Source organism: Solanum tuberosum, unplaced genomic scaffold, assembly GCF_000226075.1.
Source record: "Solanum tuberosum cultivar DM 1-3 516 R44 unplaced genomic scaffold, SolTub_3.0 scf00309, whole genome shotgun sequence".
NCBI lineage: Eukaryota > Viridiplantae > Streptophyta > Magnoliopsida > Solanales > Solanaceae > Solanum > Solanum tuberosum.
In genome coordinates, this window is record NW_006239232.1 from 77834 (window position 1) to 96906 (window position 19073).

Consider the following 19073-nt stretch of genomic DNA (forward strand, 5'->3'; position numbering starts at 1 on the left):
ACTATCTAAAAGATCCTGCAACGTGCAATTCAAATTTAATTAATATTTTAATGCAGACACAGAACATCAAATGAGTTAGAAAAAAAAGAAATACACCAAAAAAAAAAGAAGTCAATAGGCGTAACAATTTTTAACATATCTTACATGGTCAGGTCTATTGACCAAGTGTAAGGGTGGCAAAATCAAGCACAATCCATTCAACCCGACCTAACCTATTTAAGTTTGAAATGGTTATTAACCCGTCCATTTGTTAGCTTAGCTCAACTCATTTCAACCCATTAAAAATTGGCTTCGATATGTAGCCCAAATTGATTTTTGAGAAATCTTGTCAAAAATATTACTATTAAAAAACTTTTTATTTATTTATATGTTATTTATAGTTATAATAAATGAAAAGATAATTTTATTAGGTACTAAAAGCTTATAATATAACAAATAAAACTATTAAAACTTAGTAAAAATTGGACGGATTGGGATCTGATCCACTACTAACCCGTTACCTAACTTGTTTTGACACAACCTATTTTGGCCCAAACAAATTTGGGTTGGGTTGGATCTTGACCCGTTTATTGTCTTGACCCATTTTAACCTGCCCAAATTTAACTCAACCCGCCCAATTGCCACCCCTAACCAAGTGTCATTGAAAAATAGTTTCACAAATGAAGGACTAAATTTGGATAGGATAACATAAGGTTGAATATAATTATCGAAAAATCAGAGTGAAGTTAAGCGGATTGATTTATTTGGTTTTATGGTTTTGATTTTTCAGCTTGAATATGATTTTTTTAAAAAGTTTTGAACGTCCATCCTTAGGGTAAAAAAAATTAAAATTAACAAATAAACGGATCAAATTGATTGATCAACAATTCCACTAATTACTTGAACTAAAATACATGGGACAAAACGAGTTAAAACCTCAGCTCATAAATTGTTTGACTAGGTTATTCCCAAATAAGGGGTGAAATTCCTTGATGTTTTTATGAAACTTGCCTAATGTAAAATTTGCAGACTAATACACTAATACACTAATACATAACTTATCTTATATGTGCTCGAAGAATAAACCACCATATATTCATTGTCAACAAAAATAAAAAAATAAAATAAAAAATAAAAATAAATAAATAAATATATATAAGTGAATTAATATAATTTTAGCAATTATATAGACTTTCTAGATAACTATTTGTTCATCTTTTCCTTATTATTCAGCCTCCTTGATTGATTTAGAAAATTCTATATCAAATTTAAAGTGAAAATTTGACCAATATTTAAGTGAATTCTTATTGGTAAATTTTCTAAACAAGTTGTGACCCATCAAAATTTTATGGCCAATTCAAACAACTTGCAAGGACTTGTGATCCAAAATGCTAACGATTTGTCAAGCCACAAGTTCTAGTGATTTATCAAAATTCATAACAAGACAAGTTTTGCTCATTAGTTTTTAATTATTAGAGTTTATGATTAAATTTAAACTTTTTTTTTAAAACGGAACAAAATTTAAATAATCACATTAAAAAAGTTCCTATTTGTGTAAATTTACTTCACATATAATATCTTGGGCCTATTGGGCTGTCACACCAACCAAGCCCATTAAAGTTCTGCGTATTAGGGTTTTATTCAAAAGGGATTAAAAAGCTTCTTCTTCATATTTTTCCATTCTTTGAACAGAAAAATCTATCAGCAGCAGGCGGCGGCGGAGGAGAGTAGAAGCAGCAGGCGGAGCATCATCATGGTGAAAACTCTTTTTTCTTGAATCTTCCTATAGCTTTTACGCTATTTGTTTTCACTGATGCCATTGTTTGATTTTGTTATTTTGATTTTCTATTTAGGGTATCGATCTAGTGGCCGGAGGTAAGTCCAAAAAGACTAAGCGCATTGCACCAAAATCCGACGATGTTTATCTCAAGCTTCTCGTCAAGGTATTTTATTTTACTTTGTCTTTATAGATTTAGTGCATTTTTGGTTGGTATACTGAGAATTGTATGTTGAATTGTGTGAATAACAGTTGTACCGATTTCTTGCACGGAGGACTGGTAGTAAGTTCAATGCTGTGATACTGAAGAGACTCTTCATGAGCAAGATCAATAAAGCTCCATTGTCTCTATCACGTTTGGTTACTTACATGACCGGAAAGGTATTGCTATTCATCCATTTTAGCTTTGTTTCACCTTACACTGTTTGGATAGTTTCATAATTGTGAATTCTTGTGTTATATTGTATTGATTGTATCATTTTATGTTCTTATATACTGTTATCTATCAATAATTTGAATTATAAACTTACAAGTAAATAGGATACATGGTAGAGCTAGAGCTACCAACTGTGCCTTTATTTAGTGTACAATACAAGGTAACAACCGTCCAAACAAGCTGCTGGTGATCTGTGGGATTAAACACATTTACAGTGAGCAGTTATTAAAATGTTCTTACTTTATTCTTGTATAGTTAAATTGTTCTGTCTTGTATATTTGCTGTGCATGAATGGTATTAAAGACGGCTTGTGTAGCATTTATGTTAATGAAATCGCTAAAAAGAAATAACATGCAGTGATTAGGACTAAAGGAGTAAGGAATTGACATATCAGAGTGAAGAATATAACTTAATCCTTATATTATTAATGCACTTTTAATGCACTTTGGGGGTCATTTGTATGCCGGACAAGCATAGATAGTCTTGTGATAGAAATTTACGACTGCCTTATTCCTTTTTTGGTTACTTATTGTAGGATAACTTATACTCACCTGGATAAGTTATCCATTCTAGTGGGTGGAATAATAGAAGTTTCAGGGTTACTATGAAAATGACAAAAATACTCTTGAGGTTGCTCAAAACTCTTTCTCTACTGAATAAGGTGGAGGTGGAGGGTTATCTTTGTATACAACTTTTCCGAATGACCTTTTTTTTATTTCTTATTCTACATTGTATAAAGTGATGCAAATTTTTGCATATACTGCAAAGTTATGTCTCATGACTATTTATGCAATGCATAATCTCTGACTCAACCATGCAGAGTTTTATATTAGAATTCAAATGTTAGATTAGTAATCAGAGTTATGTTCAAGGATTATTTCTTCTTGTACAGCAAAGCAAATGGCCCTTGGTATTACTGAAGTACACTAAATAGTTTATCTGAATTGACTTGTGTATTATGATAGGAGGACAATATTGCTGTTATTGTCGGGACTGTTACCGATGATGTTCGAGCTTATGAAGTCCCTAAAATCAAGGTTACTGCATTGAGATTCACTGAAACAGCTAGAGCTAGGATTGAGAAGGCTGGAGGAGAATGTTTGACCTTTGATCAGCTCGCTCTCAGAGCCCCTCTTGGGCAGAACACGGTATGGAACTCTGTCCCCTCATCAGTTTGTAGTTTTACGCCTTTTCTTTCATCAATACAGTCAATAATTAGCGAACATGCTGTAGTGGTCTTCACTAGTATAATAAACTGAGGTGTTTTTAGAATTGTGGTTTGAATCACTGTTCCCTTGACTTGCATATGAAATGATTATTCATTCATGGTAGAGCAACGTTGGCTAGTTAACTGGTCTGAATAGAAACGTACTGCTAGTCCTTCGTTCTGCAATGCTTTCTTGATATTTTTTCCTGCGTTCTCTCAGGTTTTACTTAGGGGTCCAAAGAACTCAAGGGAGGCTGTTAAGCACTTTGGTAAAGCACCTGGTGTCCCGCACAGCCACACGAAGCCTTATGTTCGTGCAAAGGGAAGGAAGTTTGAGCGAGCAAGAGGAAAGAGAAATAGCAGAGGCTACAAGGTTTGAGCAAGTGCAGATGTTTGAATGCACATTGATAGAGTTTCTATTAGAAGTATTTCCCAACCTACTTTTACCATTATAGTTTCTTGTTGGATTTTCTTATTTCAACTTTGTTTCTCTTACACACTCCAGCATCATATTGCTGATTTTTGAATGTGTTTCTTATCTGTTTTGCGAAATTAATCTCTATTTAGAGGGAGTGATATCTTTAATTTACCAACAAGATTATGCTGGATAATGAATTCCTTTTCATTTTGTTTCATATTATATTTCCTCATTTTAGTCATCCTATGATACATTTTTATAATAAGCTATATATATATATATATATATTCTTTCACTGTTTTATACTCGAAACAATAATTAGATTATATAATGACAATATTAAGAAATGAATACATATCTTTTTCACTAATTAAAAGTAAAAATATCTCATTCATTCCATCACTATCCCTACCTAATAAGAAACAAACTGAAGTGAATTTTAGTTAATTGGGCTTCAAAATAGTTATTGAATATGAGATAAATTTTTTATTAAAAAAAGTAAATCAAATTACATGCATCATTTTGTTTGGCCTTCATTATTAGAAGAAGCATAATTCCTACTTTCTCATCTTTTTCTCTATTATGTATATTTAGAGGAGAATTAAATGGGGAGGGAAATTAAAAATAGTTCAGTACATAGATACAAAATTCAAATAGGATAAAGGCAATATTTTTTTTGGGTTCGTCCTTCTACTCAGATTGTTGCAATCTTTTTTCTCTTCTCTACGAATTCAAAATACCAAAACGGACAAATCACTCGTGGGGCAGCGATATCCTTCCTCAAATTAAACCCCCGTTAATGCCGTGTAAGAAAACTTGTTTTCTTAAAATCTGCAGCGATTTCATTAAAAAAATATATTTGATTTCCTCGTTGCTGGGGCAACAATTTCATCAAAAAAAAATATTCTAAATAGCATGCAGCGAGTTCCACTTAGCATCCCACGTTCAAGCAAGGTCTGGGAAATGGTTGCATCCCTAGAGTGTTGTAGACCGCCTTAAAGAAAGGGTTCAAATCCCAATTTGAGTTAATCAAACTAAAACACAAACAATCATAGATGAAGGGAAAAAAACACTTACAAGCAAGAGAAAACTAGTAAAGATGAAAACTTGGGATTCTGCAACTCTCTTTAACACAGACCTCATTAGTGATTTGTCCGTTTTGATATTTTAGGTTTAAGAAGTTTACTAGTATTAAGCATAAATTTTATAACAATTTTTCATACGAGATTACTAGGAAATAAATATTTCATTTTACTAGAAATATCGAAAGACATATTCAATAAGATTTATTCTGGGAAGAAAATGAAAAAACGTACATATTATTTTCATTTTAAAAATAATTTATTTAAAAATATATTATTGAGCTTCTGCAATTATTTGTATAGAATCTGAAACTGTGAATAGTATATATCTTGAGCTTTATGCATCACTCCTCCTAATAAAAGTTGCGTGGGGATGCGATTCCTCAAGCTGGGGAAAATCTTTCCCTTGATCTGGACCGCAAGATGTGTCTTAGAGTCGCTGGGCTGCTCGCCTGCTTTGAGAGAGGAGAGTGTTGTGAAACAAGCTGACTCTGTAAGGGCCTATGGGCTATTAGAGGTTTTTATTTGGGATCCAGACCCAATTAGCTATTGTTAAAAAGGTCTAGCATTAGAAAGAACGGTTATGAAAATTATGTCGAAGCTTCGGCTGTCAGTTATCTCTCATCCCCTTTCTCTGTTCTAGTATCTCATCCCTTTCTAGTTACCTTCTTCTATGTTAATCTATCTGTAATTAGTATGTTATTACATTGTTGTGTGTATTATGCATTGTAATTTGTATCAGTGAATATTATATATCAGTGTTTGTGTTGGAAATCGAGTTTGTTTCATTGTAACCGATTCACCCTTGCCTCAAAACTATGATGAGCAATCAGAATACCCAACCAAAATTGATGAGCACAAGGTGTTCGATGAAATGTTAAATAGTAACTGCCCCAAGGTATTTACTGTGGCATTAGATGCTCCTTTTGAAATTCTCGATGGAGATGTTATAGGTCCCGATGGCAGCAAAGTCCAGTTGTTCTATGGGCATCCTCAAATAGATATGTCAGAGAGGTATGTTACAACAACTTCTCTGGATTGTGGCTCTTGTAAACAAGAAATTGGTTTTAATTTTTTTGAAGACATGTATCTTGCTGAATTTTTCTTGGAGCCTGAGAGTATTGAGGATTTATATCTGGATAATTTTTTTTTATAAAGAATGAAAGTGGTATTCCAATAAGTGAACTGCTTTCGGATGAAATGACCTTCAAGGATATGGCTCTAACAGGTTATATAGTGAATGCAAAGACATTACTTTTGCTGGGATCTAGTAGCACGTTTTATTTCATTATATATGCTAACCATATGACGCAAGTGTGGAATCCAGGACGACGATGGTGCGGTGCTTACGCCACTACTTATTGGACATTTGTTCAGTTTGAAATTTTAAGGGATATGTATGCATATGTCAACACAAAGTGGCTAACTGCGGCTGAATCGGTGATATTAATTTCATTTGCTACTGTTGCATTACCTAACAGAGAAGTGATTACTAAGGACAAAAGTCATTTTATTTTGGTTAGTGGACAGTGTGGTGTTTGTAAGACTAACACTACTACAATACTTAAGCACAATTTTGATTTTTTTGGTGGCCTTTAGAAGCATTGAAGAGTAATCGGTGGAACATAAAAGCTTGACCACTGATGTAATTACAGGAGGTGTGGCTTATGTTATTCATCTTGGTAATTTAGAATCTGCAAAGGGCACTGAAGTTGATTTATCAGTACTTGAGGTTAGCAACTCTTGGTTTCACTCTAACACTAAAGCAGTAGCTCTCGACTCACCTTTAAGCCTGGATAGATTTACTATTGTAATGTCACGTTGGCTCCACTCGAACCTTGAGGACAAGGTTTTTTTTAGGGCGGGAATAATGTTGTGAACCAAGCTGATTTCGTAAGGGCCTATGGGCTATTAAAGGCTTTTATTTGGGATCCAGTCCCAATTAGCTATTGTTAAAAAGGTCTAGCGATTAGAAAGAACGGTTATGAAAATTATGTCGAAGCTTCGGCTGTCAGTTATCTCTCATCCCCTTTCTCTGTTCTAGTATCTCATCCCTTTCTAGTTACCTTCTTCTATGTTAATCTATATGTAATTAGTATGTTATTACTTTGTTGTGCGTATTATACGTTGTAATTTGTATCCAGTGAATATTATATATCAGTGTTAGTGTTGGGAATTGAGTTTGTTTCAAGAGACAACCATTTGATGCATGACAATGGAGAAAAGTACTATATGCTTTATTAGAATCATAAAACTTAACGAGGACCATACATAGGCGGAGTCAGGATTAGAAGTTGAAAGTTTTAGACTTTAGGATAGAAGAGAAAAAAATTGCAAAGCATGCTTTGGATAGAAGATGAAAATATTACAAAACATGTTTTTTTTATTAAAAAAAAATAGAAACTTCTGTTGATATAATGACATTCGAACCCACAACACTAGTGTGGAAAGCATTTCCACGACCCCTTCATAAGTTAATACACACACACACACACACACACACACACACATATATATATATATATATATATATATTAAATTTTCTAATACAATTATAGAGTCAACGAAAAAATATTAGATTCATTCGAGCCCACAAGCCCCCACTTAGCTCCGTCTAGAAGACCATATACTATTTTGTTAATACTTTTAAGAAGTTGTAACTATGAGAGATGAACAAATAATTATTTTCACTTTAATTTGCTTTTCCAAAAATATGTCCAATACACTCGTAAAAATTTGTGAATATGCACCAGTTTGTTTGGCCTTTATTATTATTTATATTAGAATATTAGAAGAAACATCAATTCCTAGTTCCTACTTTTTTTTTCTTCTCTATATTAGGTATTTTAAGATGGTACCTACTCCTTAAATCTCATGCATCACATATAACTACTCCAATATTATCAAAGGATGTGATTAGAATTATTTTTTTAGCGGAGAGCGCTTTCCTTCGAATGATATCTAATGAAAATGAAATAATCAAATATTAATATAAGTACTAAATATCAGATAGAGAACACTCTACTAATTCCTGCTGGTATCTTCTTCTTTTTTTTTTTTTTTTGAGAAGAGAGAATATTTAAAATCCTTCCTAAAGTAGTATCTAAATGTAGTACTACTACTTTATCACGTATTAAAATGTTATAATCATAAATTAAAAAGAAAAGAAAAAGACTAAAAGCAAAACTTCTCAACCCCCACTCCCCCACCTACTTTTTTTTCTATTTCCTTAACCCTCCTCACCAAGTAAAAAGTTACCTTATTTTTTCATTTTCTAAATTAGACAAATATTATTGGATAATTATTTTTTAATTTAGTAAACAAGTAAAAATAAATTTCCATTCCTGTTTATATGTTGTTCTTACTAATAATAGATGATCCTTAATACTTGTCATTTCACAAAACCAATATATAAATAACACAATTCTTCCTATTTTACTCTTGAAGGTATGAATTTGACCAACATAGAAAAACTAAATAACTAATTCATCTTCATTGGTCAATTTAATTAATCAAAATTAATTAATTTATGTTTATTTATTGAAAATTTGACTTCAAAAAAATACTTCCTTTGTCCCTAATTACTTGTCCACTTTTCCTTTTATAGTTGTCCCTAATTACTTGTCCATTTTGACAAATCAAGAAAGGACAAATTTTTTTACCTATTATACCCTCAATTAAATGACTAATTACTTTGAAAAATGTAGAACTTTTCATCCACTTCATAATTAATAGGGGTAAAATGGTAAACTCACTATGTCATTAATTGTTTTCTTAATACGTGTGCCAATTCAAAAGTGGACAAATAAATAGGGACATAGGGAGTACTAAATAAGGACGCATTAATAAACTTATATAATTTCTTAAGAACGTAAAATCTAAAATGATAACATATAAATAAAAACGGAGGGTACCATTATTATTTCTTGTTTGTTGCCATGCAATTTTCAAAGAGAGAGCAATTGCTGAAATCCACATTAGATTCTCGTCAAAAGCAAATATCCAAAGCGTGTAGTTGGTGTGGCCGGCTAAGCTTAATAGAACAAAGATTTTTAAAATTTGTGATTGAAAATATTTTTAAAAATAAATTATAATTAATAAAATAAATGTGTATTACTTTTTTTGTTTAGTTTTGATTGATACATTATTTAAAAAATAATTAATAAAATAATAATTTTACTACATCATTCATAATTGTTATAAGTCATTTTACTATTCAAAGAATGAATTGAAAATAATTATTCCATAAAATAAAAAAATAGATATAAAATAGCATATATCACTTAATTTTTTAATCTGAACAAGTAAGGTAAACATATATTTTTAGTATAATAAATAAATAAAAATGGATAGAAAGAATATTTGTGTGATTATTAATCATTTAATGAAAAGTAATAAAATAAATAAATCAAATTATTTCTAATTATAAAAAGATAAATTTTTAAAAACAAATTTGAAAAAAAAAATGCTATATAAATTGAGATGAAAAAAATTATTGACATTTTGAAATAAACTAAAAATGAAATTAAGTAATAATTAAAAAAAATAGAATATATATTTGACCAGTTAAGTGACCTTGGCAATATACTATCTCAGAAATGACAATCAGCAGTGTCCTTACAGTAAACATGTGTGCTTGCCGGCCTTTAGAGTTTAGGGTATTTTCGGGATTCACTCAAAGATCATCGTTTGATTGAAAACAAGTTACTTTGATTTAAGATATTTTTTCGGTTCATTTTTATTTGTCACATTTTGATTTGGCGCATGCATTAAGAAAATAATTATTAATATATGTATTTTACCAAACTATCCCTATTAAATGATATTTAATATTAAGTCTTAGAAAGTGATTTGAAGAAAGAGTATTTAATGTTAGTGTAAACATGAAAATATATTATTGTTTTTTCTTCATATGTCAAAAGGGACAAATAAAAATGTAAATTTATTTATCTTCATAAGTAATACTAATACATATGAGATAACTTATTCCACCACTAAGATATTAATAATGAAATAAATAATTTCAAGATTGTCTGATACCTCTAACCAAACACAAAACAAAATAATCATTCAAATTATTATATTTTACAACTCATATCAAACGATTTCTAAAAGTTACATACCTTCATTCATAGGAAAAAGATTTGATATACCTGAACTTTATTATTTAAAGTTAAAATTTAAATACTTTGCGTCACAAAAATGCTCACATATTCCTACTGTTACACAATTAACAGAGTAAATTTAAATTTAGTAGACTAAAAAAATATGAAAAATATTTACATTTGAATATTTAGCATAATATTATTACTCATCGTACAAATAAAAACTCTACACCACAAGTGTGTTGTCAGATGGTAGTTGAAACAAACTAAAGTTTTATGTCTATCTCATACTAGTAGAAGTTAGGGTGGTGGAAATGGAAGCTATATAGGTGTAGATAAAAGATGATAAAAATATCATTAATTTATAATATCATTGTCAGATTTGTACTTTTTTCAAAATTTTTTTTTTGGGGGTGGGGGGTGGGTAGGGGAGTCAAAGGTTGGGGTGAAAAAATAAATTTTTGAAGTTGAAAATGTTTTTTAAATGATTTTATGAAATAAAAATTGATAGTTAAATCACCGTCTCAAAATTAACTCAATAATAGAACGTAACAGTACGTATTTCGCATACTTTAATTTTGTTCATTGTCAGATATCTCAGGAAGTAAATGTACTTTGATTATTGGTAAAAAAAAAAACAGTCACCAAGTAAAATCCGCGATCCCACAAGATAATTTTTTTCATTACCCAAAAAGGTAGTAAAAAAAATACAATTGCAAATTGACATTTTAGGAAAGTTGATGTGTCAGTGACTCAGTGAACTTTAATCCATTGGGCTTAACTGCTGCTGGAGCCCAATGTCTTCTAAGCAAGTACCCTCTATGACGTACAATTTTTATTTTTTTTTACCCTGGATCTCCCACCTCTTTTACTCCCTTGGTGACTTGAATTCGCAACCTTCGAGTTGGAAGTGAGGGGTGCTTACCATCCGAGCAACTCCCTCTCATCATGACGTACAAATTTCGAAAAGATTATTTTCCTTTTTTCTATTTCACAATCTACATATTATAATTTTAAAATTTTCTATCATTTTAAAAATTACAAAAGTCTTCTCTCGGATAATTGCTATCTCTTCTCAGATACATCTCTCATTAAGTAATGTATCCGAGAGCAATGAAAAATGTGAAATTTTTGTAATTAGGGAAATTTTCAGGATATGATGTAATTAGTATGTGATTTTCTCAAAAAATTCACCGGTCACAATTTTGGATCAATTTTGAAATAAAAACATAGTTGCTCACATTTGTGTGCAAGTTTTGGTGATGTGAACTTGTGAACAATTTGTAACTTGGCAAGTTTTTTTTTTTCATCTATCAAGAAGTTCTTGGTGATCCGCCCCACATTCGTAAACAATTTTTTTCAAAGATCACGATACAATCTGTACTATCATGGTAATTCACTTATACTTGTTGCATTCGAACTTATTCTAACCCACAAGCTATTTGCTATACTTAAAATGGAATCAAAAATTAAATAGTGACAATGAAAGTACCATATTTTTGCAAATCACCCTTAACTAGGTCGTTTGGTTAAACAACTTTAATCTTGTACCCGAAGAATGTTATTTTTAAGTAAATAATTGTAATATAAAGATGTCAGACGGTGAATAGTAACATAAGGACTGTTAGTTTTTTTTTTTTCCTTTTCTTCACGAGGATCAATAGTGTTCTAACTTATCCTCAGTCATAACTTCCGATTGATAGGGAAGGTGTTCAACCACTTGAGCAAACTTCACTTGTCAATTAGTACGATGTTTAATACTTAGGCTGCATTAATTACGCAAAGTTACAATTAGTTATAAATTAAATTAATACAGTTTTATTTTGAAAACAAATTACTCATATACAATAAGTTACAATTGGTATCACTCATGAGTTCTCGTTCAATCTAATATAAAATATATATCAAGATCCACAAGACATGAACAAAGGTTTAACAAAACAAAAAAAACGCTCTATTGAAGTACTCAGGAGTGGGGATTATGTAGTATGGGTTTATCCGAATCTTCTTCGCCCCCAAAGCACACAGTATATTTACAAACTTAATTTTATCTCTCTATATATAGCAGATGATGAATCCTCTTGTAAAAATATCTCTCTGACAATATCATGCACTCTGAGCTTCTAGAAATGTAGTGAAATCTTCTCTAGATGTAAGCATTCGTGGTGTTATGCAGGACGTAGGTGATGGCGGGTACGATGTCGGGGACGACGTAGAAAACCGAACATGTCGGGTCGATTCATGTGATTTCCTCGAAGAAGTTGTTATTGTTGATGTATTTTTGAGGACCCCTTTCACTTCCTTATCGAAAACAAACCCAGTCGTAACAGGGGAAAACGTGTCGTCGTTCACATTACTGCACCGGATGAGCTCCAATGGCAGATCGAAAAACATGTTGTTGGAGGCTGTATCTCCAACGTCGTTGATTATAGCTGCCGATGATGTCCACGACCCACATTCGAATTTCTCCAACGAAACTGTCCTTGAAACAATATGTGGTCCTATATCGGACGATGATACACATAATTCAATAGTATTAGGTAATTAAAAATATAACCAATATTCCCTCAGCCCAATTTCCCCCTTTAACCCGGCCCACCACAATTCTAAACATCCAGCACAATCCAATATTCCCAATTTTTTTTTCCTTCAACACGTCAATTCCAGCAAACAACATCAAAACGCAACACAGCAGCACCACAACGTCTTCCTCGCTGCAACAACAGCGAAAAAGCACCTGCCAGCAGCTGTGAGTCCGTCCTTGTGGCCTCAGGATGGAGCCACGTCGCGCCCAAGGACGAGTAAGTCAATCCCAGCCATCAATCTCACCATTTCCACTTTCGGAATGGGGTTGAAGACCTCACAAAAGTATGTTTGCCTCTAATGGTGAAAGTTTTTTGAAAGTTTGAATTGAGATGGGCCTTATGCCTATCCGATTTTTGGATCCCTTCCCCCCCATTTGGAACCCTAATTTCTCCCCTATAAATACTTCATCTTCTCCACTGTGAGAAGGGGGCCAAAAATTTGGAATTAGGGAACATATTAGAGAAAGAGGTTGGAAAAAATAGAGAAGTCAGCTTGAATTAGGAAACAATATTGTGAGCTACTAGCTATACATAGTTGTATACAATTATTTAGGGAATAGGTTTTGAGGTTATAGAGATTGGGAATCAAATTTCTGCTCCCGTTTGACTCTGCTCTGTTCACCGAGGTTCTCGGAGTCGTATTTCAGCGGTGGTGAAGTCGTCTCCTCTTCGTCTCGTTCTAGTTCGCTGCCCCGAAAAAAGTATACTTCCTCACTTTCTTTATTAGTTATCTTGCGTGTTTTATCTTTAGCCTACTGTTGGAGTAGTTAATTTGGCTTAATGTTTCTTTGTTTTGTTTGAAATTTCAGTTTTCCAATCTTAGTATAGTTGAGATTTTTTCTAATGATAATACACGATTTTCCTTTGCCCGCTTTGACCTGAATGTGATTTGGATATATATATATGTGAAGTGCTGAGATGTTGTTGGGTTTAGCTTTTTCATCAATGTGATGAGAATGTGACCATAGCTCGGGCCGCTGCCTTTGTGTTCTTTTTATTGTGATGAATTCTTGTTAATACTAGTTTGTGTATCTAGTCTTTGTTCCCACTTAGCCAGATTGATATATGTATCATTTTGGTTTCAACTTATGGTATTATGCTTATAACTCCGCTATCTTTATGTGTCGATTTAACCAAGGTTATTCCTATTTTTTTAGAAATTCATCTTCCCGTCTTTGCCTAATTTAAAAACATCCATCACGAGTATAACTTGTCGCTTAGCTTAGTCGTTTACTTGGTATTTGCTCAACTTTTTTTTTCTCTATGGATGTTATTTTTATGCCTATTTGTGCCGGTGTTAGCATGGAATAATAATGTTTCTATGATTAGTTATTTGGAGGCAACTATTTTCTCCCTTTGCTTAAGATGATTTAGTTGGCTATTGCCTCCAATATTTTGACCCTTTAGTATAACAAGTTGTCCTCTTTAGTCCCCCATGGATAAAATTTAGTTTTGTTATTGCTTGAAGTGGAATATTTGTCTAATATGCAGCATGATTTCCCTCTCTTTCTATTTTGAGCTGTGTTGGTTGCTTATTATTTACTTATCATGGTGTAATCTACTCTTGTTTTGTCCATGTGCAGCCTCCATTTTGTTGTTTTATTCAATGATAGTTTTTCTTGAATATCATGCCTTTGAACAAAGTATAATCACTTCCTTATTTACATTTTAAAGTTACTCAAGAAATGTCCCTTTAGCATTTTGATTGGTTTGTTTCAATTCTTATTTATTTAGGATTATTGTGGTCTATTATCTTTAGAAAGCATGTTTTGGAGTTATGGTCTTTCCTTTAATCCTTGACATGTGATTTATAACGACCCATAATGTAACCTTTTTTTTTCATTATTTTTTATTTTGTTAAAGAGCTTGTTCTATACTTGTTTACTTGCATGAAGATCAATAACTCTTCTTATTCAATTTATCTTATTTGTTCCATGATTTCTAATTTCTTATCCTCATTTTCGTTGCATGTGAAATGCTATCCGAGCCTATTTTGGACTCTACTCTTGCATATCCGTGAATTGTTTCGAGTCACCCTCATATTCGTTGAAAAAGAAGCTGAAACAAGCCCCGGAAAAGTCTCAAAAATGGGCTGTATACATATTGTATACAGCAGTATATATCGATATACATTGAAATACAGGTTGAAAACAGAGACGCAGGTGTACGGGAGTCCAAAAATAGATTACATACATTTGTATACACTAAGCTACAGGTTCTGGGCACCACATACAAGAATATACAGCTGTATATGAAAGTCGTATACACTGCATAAAGGCAGTGGAAAATGGGCCAAGGGTTCAGAAAATTGAATTTGGGCCAAAAGCTCCAAATTTGGCCTAACTTCTTTCTTTGTTTTATTTGTTTTCTAACTAACTTTTTTTATTTAATTTGGTTTAACTTAATTAATTCCCCAAAAGATGAACATTCTTTATGTTAGTTTATTTTAATTTTTACCGACTCTCATGCTTTTATTAAATATTTAGTCAAAATTTTATATTTTTCATTTTCAATTCATTTAAAATAGTTTCATGCTCTAACTAATCAAATTGGTTCAAATTATTTTTAAAATGATTTAAAAAGATAAACTCTAATTAATCTAGTTTTTTTTAAAAAAAAATTACCATTCAAGTGCAATTTAATTCAATTGTTTCACTTCGGATCCTTTTTCTCTAAAAAATTAAAAATTAAAAATAAAAATGTCGTTCATCTCATTGTTTTCTCAAAAATTAATTAAATATGGTAATTTAATTAATTACTCTTATGTTAAATCTCTCAAAATTAGTCAAAGTCATTTTTAGTCAAATCGTCGGTTAACCGCGAGTTAGCGGGCATTCCGAGGGCCTAACACCTTCTCGGAATGTACATTTGAACTCGAACCCTTTTTCAATTGATTTTATCTGTTTAAGTCTTTTGAAAAATCTTGTATTTTTTTCTTGATTTTTTACTAAAAATTAAGTGGCGACTCTGTCCTTTTGGAAATTCGATTTCTCTTAAACTATAAGTTTAATCGATTTTTCGAAAACTAAGTCATTTTCCTTGTATTTATAATTTTAAATAAAACAACAATTTTAATTGCAATATTATTTCATAATGTTAAGTTTAATTATTTAATTTTTAATTATTCAAAACGTGTGATCTTAATTCTTAAAATTAATAAAATAATTATTTTAAAAATATATTAAATAAATAAAATAAAATGAAGAGTCAGTAATTCTAACACCTTGAAGAATTATGTATATCACATAAAATAAAAATTATAAGTTACATATTTAAAAATATATATAAAATCAAAATGATTAGTTTGAAAATATTGAGCCTCTTCGTTTGCTATGTTCTTGGTTCAATAGCAATTCAATTTCACCTTGCGTCTATTGATAGTATCCTAACAATTTGTCAATTTCTAGCCTATAAAATAATTTAATAAAAAAAATCAAAATCACATGTTATGAATATTTGGAGATTAACGGTAAATAGTCAAATAACATCAGGATTGAGTGGCTTCCGGTGTCTATTTTTTAGGAATGAGACTTTTTAGCCCAACATCTTTTGGCCCACTAGCCTCGTAGGCCTAACCTTAGGGGTTGTTTAATATGAAGGACAAATGATTATAATTGTAAAATGAAATGTAGAATCATTTTTTCTATATATAATTTAAAATATTAGTTAATTTTAAAATTATTTACTTCATTATTTGTATTATAACAATAAAATAAATTATCTTAATATACGAATTTAAATGGTCGACAACTGTCCACTAAAATTAGGGGCCTAATGCATATGCCTTAAAAATCAAAGCATAGAGCCTCCCTGCCTATGACATTTGCAATGCAAAATGAAAGTTATTTCATGAAATTAATTGTAGCAAACCAAAGCTAAAGAAGTAAAAAGAATAAATTGATGTGAATTGAAGTAAAAACTAATATAAATATATATATATATATATCAAATTAAAAATAATTTGGTACATTTGATATTTTTCTAATTTAGGATCATAAGAAAAAATTTCTTTATTTTTTATAAATTTTATATCAAGTCAAACTATGTTATTATTATTTTTAGAATGGAGAGAATAGTGACTATAGAAAACTGTCATTCCTTTTGAGATTAATTTTTAAAAAATGTGTCATATACATTAAAATCTCATTAAATTAATATAGGTGAGATCATAAAATAATATTATTTTGTAGAGGTATTATTTAATCAATAAATTAATATTTATTAATTTAAAGAGTGTTTTGACACTACAAAATTCAATCAAAGATGAGATCTTATAGAATTTGAATGAATCCACTTGTGAAAACGTCATTTATGAACTTGAGGTCATGATTAATAATCTCAGTTACCATGTTAATTGTAACACCTCAGAAATTTTTTCGAACTAAGACTCAAACCGTTCATCGTAGTGCGTGAGATTTTGCCAAGACATAAAAATTTCTTAAGTGTTAAGGTCACTAGATGTAGCACATTGAGTTCCAAACAGAATTAAATTGGAAATAACAAAATCTGAAATTTTGCAAGTTATGCTTAAGTATGAGTTTTGGGTCGACTTCAAAAGACCATAACTACTAGCTCAGGATGCGTTAGGTGTGCTACCAGATACCGTAGAAAATACCTTTGAATTATCTTTCCAACGCCACCAAGTTTGCTGAGTTTCGAGGTCAGACGAGTGAGATATGACCTTTTGAAGTTAGGCTGTCCAGTTAAGGAAAGTTAACTAGAAATAGTAAGGGGTATTTTGGTCTTTTCCTTACCCAATCAGATTTAATTCATTTTTAGTAATATTTTAAGGGTCTAATCCTATTAGGTTTAGTTTTATAATCCTAAAATTAGCCTAGGGTTTTAGTTGAGGGTTCAAGAAGAGAAAAGAAGAGAAAACAGGAGAAAACAGGAGATGATCAATCGTTCGTCGAGATTCTTGCGTGTTGTTGCGGATTTTCACCATGGGATTAAGCCCTAAGAGGTATGTAAGCTTCCATAGTGTTGGGTTTGTTCACCCACACGCCAAACATGTTATTTTCAGCGCAAATTTCATTCTTGAAGTTGAAAGATTAGAGTTCTTGATAGGTGTTCTTGAAGTTCATTCTAAATCTTGTTGTGTTGGGTTTTGGATGATTTCTTGAGATCAAAGTGAGTGTTTTAAGGGATGTATTGAGTAGATTAGAGTGTACTTATGTTAAGAAATCAATTCTAAGTGATTTGGGAAGAAACCATTCGATTCTAGGCGAAATAGGGTGAGAAAACGAGAAAAGAAATTTGCTGAATTTTCTGGGTGGGCCTGGCGCGATGCGCTTGCCAGAGTGCCCCAAACCCACCTCTGAAGTTTAGGGGCTGGCGCCCCGCGCCACCCATAGCGCCAGGGTCGCTTGCCCCCTCCAGTTTGTCGTTGGTTGCCCCGTTTGAGTTAGTTTAAAGTGCACCTTCACTCCTTTTCGATTCTATCTACTTTAAGCTACTTCTAAACACCAAAAATCATTCCTAACATGATCATAACCTTGAATTCATAAATCAAATTCAAGGTAGAGTTGAGAGTCAAGTTTGAGTGTTCTTTCAAACCTTTGATAAGGTCCCTTAGAGTCTTTGAGGAGTCTTCTACAATTACTAGTAACTTGTTTCAAGACTCGAGCAAGTGAGTATGAGGATGAGGAGAATGTATTCATTAATCTATTTTGTCATCATGAGATCCTTCATATCATGAACCAAAACTCTTGAATTCATAATTCACATTCAAGAGAGAGTTAAGAGTAAAGTTCAAGTAAGCTTTTGAGTTTAATTGTGAATCCTTTGAGATTAACTATAGATTTGAACTAAGTTCTGAAAAAGTAAGTAAGAGAATGAGAAGAGTCATATACATGAGTCCATGTTGTTATGTAGACCATTGAGTCGAGTTGTTTCATGCCCATAATTCCGCATGAACTTCGTAAGTTGAGCATTTTTCAGAGAAGTGGTATTTTCAAGTTTCAAGGATGTAAGTGTTGAGTTCCTAAGCCCTTTTGAGAAGTATCTTTGAGTTCTTGAGTTAAGAAGTTCATGCTTATAATTCCGCATGAACCCTTTGAGTTGAGCATTCTTTAAATGAGTAGTATCATTGAAGTCCCTGCATACACACAGAGTTGACAACATGTTTTTAAACAATTTGTTTCTATATATTGCACTTGTTTTAAATTGCTTTATATTGAAATGAGTTCAGTCATATTGAGTTGAGTATCCAAAGTTGAGTACCCAGAGTCGAATACCATATCTTTTAATTGAGTATCTTATCTATGAGTTGAGTACCTTATCCTTGAGTACTTCTGAGTTGAGTAAGTTTGAGTATTCCTTGAGTTGAGTAAGTTTGAGAAGAGATAAGTATGTTTCTTTTTTATTAAAGTTCAAGCTTATGTTTATGCTTTAGAATTCCTCTTACATGCTCGTACATTCCACGTACTGAGCTATTTGGCCTGCATCTTCTTATGATGCAGACACAGGTATTCAAGATCATCAA

The 19073-nt window shown here is 31.7% G+C and overlaps 1 protein-coding gene across 1 annotated transcript; it reads left to right on the forward strand.

The window, feature by feature from the left end:
* Nucleotides 1-1619: 1619 nt before the first annotated feature.
* On the forward strand, nucleotides 1620-4003 carry LOC102604004 (60S ribosomal protein L18-2). The gene is made up of 5 exons (XM_006359795.2): nucleotides 1620-1735; nucleotides 1833-1922; nucleotides 2009-2137; nucleotides 3158-3340; nucleotides 3620-4003. The coding sequence occupies exons 1-5, from the start codon at nucleotides 1733-1735 to the stop codon at nucleotides 3776-3778; spliced, it is 564 nt and encodes a 187-aa protein (XP_006359857.1). The 5' UTR covers nucleotides 1620-1732; the 3' UTR covers nucleotides 3779-4003.
* The last annotated feature ends 15070 nt before the right edge of the window (nucleotides 4004-19073 follow it).

Bases quoted from the DNA above. Each gene is read 5' to 3' on its own strand.
- LOC102604004 (XM_006359795.2), top strand. The intron at 2,138-3,157 runs GTATTGCTATTC...GTATTATGATAG, and splicing joins TTACTTACATGACCGGAAAG to GAGGACAATATTGCTGTTAT. The intron at 3,341-3,619 runs GTATGGAACTCT...GCGTTCTCTCAG, and splicing joins CCCCTCTTGGGCAGAACACG to GTTTTACTTAGGGGTCCAAA.